This window comes from Toxorhynchites rutilus, chromosome 3 (assembly GCF_029784135.1).
Source record: "Toxorhynchites rutilus septentrionalis strain SRP chromosome 3, ASM2978413v1, whole genome shotgun sequence".
NCBI lineage: Eukaryota > Metazoa > Arthropoda > Insecta > Diptera > Culicidae > Toxorhynchites > Toxorhynchites rutilus.
This window is the reverse complement of record NC_073746.1, coordinates 203793518-203802766: the sequence shown is the minus strand read 5'-3', so window position 1 is coordinate 203802766 and position 9249 is coordinate 203793518. Positions and strand designations below refer to the sequence as shown.

At 39.3% G+C, this 9249-nt stretch overlaps 1 protein-coding gene across 1 annotated transcript; it reads left to right on the top strand.

The window, feature by feature from the left end:
• The first annotated feature begins 7489 nt into the window (after positions 1-7489).
• Positions 7490-9249, top strand: LOC129779473 (uncharacterized). The gene is made up of 3 exons (XM_055786957.1): positions 7490-8014; positions 8081-8415; positions 8579-9249. Exons 1-3 carry the CDS (start codon positions 7856-7858, stop codon positions 8985-8987), a joined length of 903 nt encoding a protein of 300 aa, XP_055642932.1. The 5' UTR covers positions 7490-7855; the 3' UTR covers positions 8988-9249.

Sequence of the window (9249 nt, the reverse complement as noted above, 5' to 3'; positions counted from 1 at the left end):
GAACCTGATTCTTCCGCATTTTTTGTTTGGTGATGTGTTTCATGTAAATCCGAGTGTAGGATCATTGGATAGGCTGCGCGTTGCACTAAACTGTTGTGTACGATTCGTTTATGGTTTAAACCGTTACTCTAGAGTGAGTCATTTGGAACAAAACCTTGTGGGTTGCCCGTTTGAACGATTGTATGCATATCGCTCTTGCATGTTCATCAGGAAGATTTTGACAAACTGTACGCAAATTACTCTGCATCAGAGACTGATTCCGTTCCGAGGTCGTCGTGTGCAAAACATGGTTATCCCTGCAAACAATACATCTGTTTATGCTAATTCTTTGTTCATCAGAGGGGTTGTAAACTGGAATATGTTACCATCCGAGTTAAAGCGTTCAACATCGGAAGCAATTTTTAGGAGACTGTTCACGCTACTGGAATAGTTTATGAATGAATAGTTTAGTTAGATTGAATTTTATTGTATAAGTCTTGTTTATGTTTCATCACAGTATTGCCATCGGAAGTAGTGATTTAAAAAGGTATTCTTTATACTACTGGACAATAAATAAATAAATAAAAATAAATAAGTTCAAACTTACGGGATACGTCCGAACGGCAATTCTAACATTACGTTTTACCTTCCACTTCACTTTCCTTGGCCCAATACTATTCGCGTTGACGGCGGAATGGTGTCGACGTCTGGATACGACCAAGGCGCTTATATCAATGTATAACAGGTGAAGCAACATCATCACTTCAATAAGAAGGGGATTACGGTTTGTGGAGTGGGGGTTGTTTGTTTTGTTATTGCTAGGATACGCCATTTTTGCATTTCCACATGCGGGAGTAGTGGGAATGAGAATGAAATTCTATAAAATCATCCCTTCTTTTTCACATAAATTCGCGAAAGCTGAACATAGTAGGCATCGTTCGAATAAGCGTCGTGGCAGTTTGTAGAGAGCCGCCGGCAGCTGTTTGTAAACAATACCGACAGGAATTCCAATATGGCTGAAAGTGCATTTCATATGATTGTTTCACCTGGTATATATAGAGGCGCCTTGGATACAACATTAGTTTGTATGAAGCCAACTATTCTCTATCAGATTAGTCGGTCCTAAGACAGTTTTAAATTGCTAAAATGTGTATGAGAATTTTTTCTTGGCGTTATTTACCTACCAAGTACGTTTTTCTGACCCCAATTTAAAGTATTTTCTATGAATTTTCAAATATTCTCACCAAAACTTTCCATTAGAATATTAGGCTGTCAAAAAAGTCCTGCGGTATTTTTTTTGACTTTTTGTTTGTTCATAAAATTAGTTACAATCATCTGTTTTAAGTCAAATATGCGCCGTTTTGTTCGATGACTTGTTCCCAACGAGATGCCAACTTCATAATACCCCTAGAAGCTCGCTTCCTTATTGGCAAAAAACTCGGATAGCCAATTTTCACAGGCCTCTTTTGTGGCTAACTTCTGACTACCTAGCTCGTTCGCCATGGACAAAAACAGGTGGTAGTCACTTGGTGCAAGGTCCGGACTATACGGCGGATGCAAAAGAACCTCCCATCCGAGCTCCCGGAGCTTCTGGCGCGTCACCAAAGAATTGTGTGGCCTGACGTTGTCCTGATGGAAGATAATGCGGCCTCTGTTTATCAAAGATGGCCTCTTCTTCATGAGTGCTACCTTCAAGCGGTCCAGTTGTTGGCAGTACAGGTCCGAATTGAGCGTTTGGCCATAGGGAAGCAGCTCATAATAGATTATTCCTTGACAATCCCACCAAACACACAGCAGAACCTTCCTGGCCGTTAATGAGGGCTTGGCCACCGTCTGAGCCGCTTCAGCGGGCTTCGACCACGACCGTTTGCGCTTCACGTTGTCGTAAGTGACCCACTTTTCATCGCCAGTCACCATCCGCTTCAGAAACGGGTCGATTTTGTTGCGATTCAGCAGCGATTCACATGCGTCGATACGGTCAAAGATGTTTTTTGCGTCAACGTGTGTGGCACCCATACATCGAGCTTCTTTGTGAATCCAAGCTTCTTCAAATGGTTAATAACGGTTTGATGACTTATCCCCAGCTCTTGGCCGATGCTACGGCTGCTACTATGCCGGTCTTTCTCGGCTAATTAAGCGATTTTGTCGCAATTTTCGACGACAGGCCTTCCGGAGCGTGGCGCATCTTCGACGACCTCTACACCAGAACGAAAACGTTGAAACCATCGTTATGTGGTGGAAATGGAAACTGTATCGGGTCCATAAACTGCACAAATTTTATTGGCAGCTTGAGATGCATTTTTGTTTTTGTCATAGTAGTACTGTAAAATATGTCGGATTTTCTCTTTATTTTGCTCCATATTTGCGACACTATAACTCGCGAACGACTTAACCAAACAAAACACCAAACAAATACCTTTCCAACAAGCTATAGTATGACTCGATAAAATGAATACAACTAGAACTACGTGCTTACAACGACACCTCGCGGAAATACCGCAGGACTTTTTTGACAGCCTAATATAAAATTATCTTTAGACACTATTTTTGTATGATATTTTCACTACTTTCAAGCAAAAGTGATTTTCATTTATATAGAATACTAATTTAATTTGGGAAAAAATATTTTCATTCATAATTTTTATTTTTAAAGTGTGTTCGTTTCTTCTGCAAACCCTTATTGTCATGCCAACTCCCCCATTCCGTAAGGCTAGGCGCAAATTGAGAAGCGTATAGCGCTCGTAAGCGAGCGTGAGACTACCAACACGACTCATACGTGCCACAAACGTAGCGTGGTGGAGCGCATATTGAGTCGCAGTTTGGTGTAAATAACATGCCACTCGCATACAATGACTGATTAACACAGAGTTGCGCGATATATTTATTTACTAACACAATCACCCGACCAGTACAGCCATCCAGTGTCAAACCCACGGCGCTATATGATTGTTCACCAACACAACTACCACAACCGGCATGACCAGCACGAGAAACTGTGGTTCAGCCACAGCGTCGCGCAAGTCGTGTCTCACGAGTGCTCTCGCGTCATCTGGCCAATTTGCGCCGTTCTATCTGTTTTCATTAGCCACAAAAACAGGTGCTATATCGCGCCAAGTTACTCGCGCTATATGCGTCTCAATTTGCGCCTTGCCTAATACGAAGCTCAATGCCGCCAACGCGGATATGCGAACGGACGCGTCAAGTACTAGATTCCTATGGACCAAGATTGGTACCAAGGCGCTTATATCAATGTATAACAGGTAAAGCAACATCATCACTTCAATAAGAAGAGGATTACGGTTTGTGGAGCGGGGGTTGTTTGTTTTGTTATTGCTAGGATACACATTTTTTGCATTTTCACATGCGAGAGTAGTGGATGAACTGGATAAGCATGAAATTCTACAAAATCGTCCCTTCTTTTTCACATAAATACGCGAAAGCTGAACACAGTAGGCATCGTTCAAATAAGCCTCGTAGCAGTTTGTAGAGAGCCGCCGGCAGCGTTCTGATGATTTTCCTGTTCTTCCGACCGGGTAGAGATTTTTACCAGAGCTGTTTATAAATAATACCGACAGCAATTTTAATATGGCTGAAAGTGCATTTCATATGATTGTTTCAGGTGCCTTGATTGATACATGGTAGGAGCAAGGTGCCTAGAAGTATATCCTAAGGTGGGCCAACTTGCTGAAACCACTCTTCAGCCATTCTGGAAGTCTACTATGTTTTGTTTGTAAACAAAACACAATATGCTAGTGCCGAAGCTCGCTCGTGATCAGTCTGTCTCTTTCACGCTTCAAGCAAATAATTCTCCTGCTTTCTTCTGTACTGTTTTCATATACCGCTTCCCTAACCCACCTAGTGACGAAACGGCCGCACCTTAGGATATACTTCTAGGCGCCTTGGGTAGGAGGTGTGGTCGTATGGTCGCCTAAGGCTAAGGTTACTTTGGATAGGAGTACGCACGAAAATTTGATTGTACGAATAGAAACAAACAATTTTGTTCGATAGAAGCTGACGAATACGAACGAAGCAAGGAAGAAGCAATGTAACCACACCAATACAACTCAATGTGGTTGTTTAGCTTCACTATTGCATACAATTCGTACGATCACTTTTCTGCATCCAGTGCTTCTATCGAACAAAATTGTTTGTTTCTATTCGTACAATCATATTTTCGTGCGTACTCCTAGGCAATGTCACCTTACCCTAACTGTGAGGCCGAGGATATAGTGAACGCGATGCGATGCGGGCGCGTGCGCTGACTCGTTTGCGGGAAAGCTTTATCGTTCACGAAAGCGGAAATCAGATGTAAATTGCCCTGACCTGACATAGTAAATGCAATGCGATGCGGATCTCAATGCGGCGAAACTGTTTGTTGAGTGTTTTGGCGCGAATTAACGCAAATGATGGTTGCCAGATAATTTTCATAAATATCTTCACAATCGAACTCGTCGAATGAAAATAAAAATTGAGTTGTTAACGTATTATTTTCGTTTTGTTCGATAAATCATATAACTTCATTCTAATTTACATAATGCATATAATGAAACCGTTACGTTAAGGGCTTTCCATTTACCATGTTCACAGATTAAGAACGATCTCACAATTCAAGTGTTTACAAAATGAAGACATTTTATCATATCTGACTTTCTGTCAACCAACAGTTTGGTCAGGTCGGCCTTCTGGTGCAAAAACCGACCCAACTGAATTGACGAATTTACGCAAAGCTGAATCAGCTCATGCGACACCTACATTAAAGCTCAGAACTACAAAAGTGAGGGTGTTTGTTTATTTTACGCACTGAAAAGCGCGATTCGGTCGTAATTATTAATTTTATTTTTATTTAGATTCATTTCAGCCACTAAATGTCGTCAGTATACGGTTAGAAAATTATTGTTTTGTATATTTCCGATGGTTTCAACAAGCAATTTTACCAAAGTCATAGATAATCTTCGGAAATTTTAGGTTTGATGATGCATACCGGTTATTGATACTATGGATAATTGCGATGAAATCGATATCATATCAAATTGGCTGATATCATTGATTATGTAGGGGCCAATACGAGAAGGATTTGCAGTATTTTTAGCGCAAAACACCCTATTCATCGTTTACTTATTTGGAAAAAATTAAAGTTACAATACTTATAACAAGCCATTCCTCGTAATATATATAGCATATTGTAAAATGATGATTTTCTAACCTTATCGGCGTGGAAAGAAAAAGTGAAACCGGGAAATTTGAAGATAAATTCTGATTTTTCTAGAAAATTCGAACGAATTTCATACCAAAAAAACAAAACATCCTCATTTTACTCGCTGCGCCATCTGGTTGTAAACCCAACGTAAATTCGTCAATTGACGATCTAACGCAAAACGACGAATTTACGCAAAGCTGAATCAGCTCATGCGACATCTACATTAGAGCTCAGAACCACAAAAGTGAGGGTGTATGTTTATTTTACGCACTGAAAAGCAAGTTTCGGTGGTGATTATTTATTTTATTTCAATTTAGATTCATTTCAGCCATTGAATGTCGTCAGTATATGGTAAGAAAGTTGGAGTTTTGTATATTTACGATGGTTTCAACACGCGATTTGACCAAAGTCATAAATAATTTTCGAAAATTTTAAGTTTGACAATGCATACCGGTTATTGATACTATGGATAATTGCGATGAAATCGATATCATATCAAATTGGCTGATATCATTGATTATGTAGGGGCCGATACGAGAACGATTTGCAGTATTTTTAGCACAAAACACCCTATTCATCGTTTACTTAGTTGAAAAAAAATTAAAGTTACAATACTTATAACAAGCCATTCCTCGTAATATATATAGCACTTTGTAAAATGATGATTTTCTAACCTTTTCAGCGAGGAAAGAATACATGAAACCGGGAAATTTGAAGATAAATTCTGATTTTTCTAGAAAATTTGAACGAATTTCATACCAAAAAAACAAAACATCCTCATTTTACTCGCTGCGCCATTTGGTTGTAAATCCAACGTAAATTCGTCAATTGGCGACCTAACGCAAAACGTAAACGATTGGTGAGACATTTGGATTTTGTTTTTGAACTAAAGCCGGGTTCAGACGGTGCGAGTAAGCATACGAGTAGGTCTAGTCAGTTACTGCAGTGCAGCTACTCACACCGTGTGAACACATCATGCCAGTTAGTGTCATGTGTAATCCGGCGTGCGAGCTACTTCAAAGTTTTTTGAATTCACTCGCACTCGCAACTCTCAAAACGTCAAAAACAGAATTTAGCCTCCGAATCAGGGATGCCAAATGTAAAGACATGTCTCTATTTTTAAGGTATTTGAAAATATGCGAAGATATTTATAGACTTGAAAATTATTGGAAAAACAAATAAAACCCTCATAGTTTCTAAACGAAATCGTTGTTATTTTGATATGCACGCTGGCTGGGCACGCTTTCTTTTTGAGATAGCTTTCTTGAGAATCTCTAATATAGAATCATTATCAGGCATAATTTTAATTCAAAATTTACTCACAACTTGCAAAGAAAGTATTGTTCTAAAAACATAATACACATCCGATTTTAAAAAGTACATTTTCATTCATTATTTCAATTTTGACGCGTATTTATTCCACCTGCAAATCTACCATCATTTTTATTTCAAAAATTGGTACACGAAGCTGCTGGCAAGGCAAACTAAATAAAATTTAAAAAAAATCTTTTAGGTTGTCATTTATAGCATCACATACTTCCGGAATTATCTTAGCTATGAATGCTTTCGAGATTCTAAAAAATATCGACAACAATCTGAACGATATTCCAGAAGCAAGGCACATCAATGTCGTTTTTTAATTTCACTCTTGCAGGTATAGCATCCCTCATGAGTGTATCTTGGCGTTGTATTTTTGGACCAATGGAATCCAACAGTGTTTCCTCTAATTCAGGTGTTTTTCTCAACACTGCTCTGTACTCCAGAGGATCATCATCAAAGAGTTCCTTCCATATTTTTTTTATTGCTCCTTTTCCTTGCATTCAATTCCTGGCCCAAATCATTTCGCCTTTCTGCTTTTTCGGATAGTACCTTCAGTTCGAAGAAATTCAGCACAAAGTATTTTTATTATAAAATTGTGCAACTAAATAAAATATATTCATCTGAAAACCTGAGACGAATACTGCCTATAGAGAAGTCGAATTCAGATCAATCATCTGTCAAATTCGGACCTGATTGCTGTTTCTGACTATTTGATGGACATTTCAAAAATCATCTGGCATCCCTGGTAAGCCAATGCTGCAGTATCTAGTTTCGCGTCAGCATCTCACACTGTGTGAACGGACAAGGCGAGTCAACCAATTGTCAAGCGAGTTCACCGGGTCAGTAGCTACTAATTCTCAAGTCAGCTACTAGCAACGTATAAATGGGCCTTAAGAAAATGATGCTAATGTAACCTAAAACTCAAAAACAAATCACGTATATTTTACTTCCGCGCTTTCGAAGGTAGTTCTCACATGCAGGAATCGTGCATTTTTCTACTTGTGTTTGATTGTGCTCTCGAATTTCCTTCTTTAATTCAACCGTTGTCAACATTTTTATAGTTTTCACCTGAGAGAGGAGCCAGCTGATTTGACAGATAGTTTGTTTTCTTCTTATTCTTCTTACGGGTTTTCATCATAAAAATTCTAATCGGACAATTTCAATCAAGTTAGCAGCTCCGTTTGTCATTCGGTTTGTTGTCGTTCATTTTCAGAAAAATTGTTCAAACTTGACGTGAAACTTTGTTTGTGAGATAATTTGTGCTATTTAATCCGCGATTTGGTTTTTCGTGATCGTAATCGGACAGTTTCGATTAGTGTTTGCCTTTTGTGATCCGACATTTAATTCGGTACAGCGAAGATGAAATGTCAAGTGAGGAAATGTGGCAGGAGCAAGAAATCTCACCCCAACATATCATTTCACCGATTCCCGGTTGATTTATTGCTGCAAGCTCAGTGGATCGATTTTTGCAATGTGGGGGACGACTGGATTATATCTGGAGCAATGCGAATATACAGCGTATGTAGAATACATAGAGTAAGCGTTAATCCGCCAATGAAATGTGCCAACATTGATTTCTTACAGGTGCATTTTGAGGAAAGTGCTTTTGTACACGATGGAAATAATAATAGGTTGAGAAAAACGGATGCCGTACCAACTGTGTCTGCATTTTTAATAGACAGCGATCGGGATTCGGATGGCGATGACAATGATCCTATCAGTCTTTCGACGTACTTGCCGTTATACTCCTGCCCATCGCTGGTGGACCATTCATATGCAAATTTGAAATGTGCCATGCAAGTCGCTAATCAAGGCAGTAGTACAACTGAAGGTTCAATCGAATTGATTGGTAGTGAAGGTGAACCGATTAGTCTCGTCCACAAAACCAAAAGAGTCAGGAAGCGATCGATCAGTAACAGGTGATTAATCTTTCCGTTACCGATCCCTTGGACGGTGTTTAAAAAAATATGGTAATTTTTTGAAGCACTGTCTAGAAAAGTCGGTAACGGAATATATTAAAAACATTATTAATATTTAAAAAATCAATGTCCTGCATAACGCACTTATGAAATTTTTCATCAGATATGCGAAGAATTGGAAAGGACTTGCAATCAAGTGGAAGAAAGAAGCGTTGTCATGGAAAGCCAAGTTTCGTGCTTTGGAGGAAGCAGTTGATACCGAAGAAGTACTAAAAGGGAAATTTCGACCGGATCAGATCTCCAAAGTAACAGGGAAGGTGAAACAGGTGAAAGAGTGGTCTAATGAAACCATTACGGAAGGATTACGGATGCGGTTTGCTTGCGGGGCTGGATACGAACAGTTGCTTAAACTGCCGTATGTAGCACTACCAAGTGTCCGTACGTTAGTGCGAAGGATTCAAGAAATACATTTTGACAGCGGTAAGATCTATACGTTTTTTTGCAAATGGTTTTTGGTTGTTGTAAGATCACGGAATCCTCAAATTGACAGTACTGCCAATTTGAATTTTTGAGAGCACCGATATCAAAATGCTCGAGAGCAATCTGCAAATTAACAATTTCATGATGCTGTAACGCAGAAAACCATGTATTAAATAGGGAATGAACCCTATTTAGAGTCACCTGATTCGGCTCCTCTGGTGAAATTCACAAATAAAGAAGCTTCCACTTCGGGCGAATTGAGAGTGAGTTTATTCTTGTGCTATCTCGGATTTTTATACAAAACTTATTCCTAGTTCTTAATTCTACCCTCGCCACGCATAACGATAAGCTGCC

Bases quoted from the DNA above. Each gene is read 5' to 3' on its own strand.
- LOC129779473 (XM_055786957.1), top strand. From the start codon at position 7,856: ATGAAATGTCAAGTGAGGAAATGTGGCAGGAGCAAGAAATCTCACCCC. The intron at 8,015-8,080 runs GTATGTAGAATA...GATTTCTTACAG, and splicing joins GAGCAATGCGAATATACAGC to GTGCATTTTGAGGAAAGTGC. The intron at 8,416-8,578 runs GTGATTAATCTT...ATTTTTCATCAG, and splicing joins AAGCGATCGATCAGTAACAG to ATATGCGAAGAATTGGAAAG.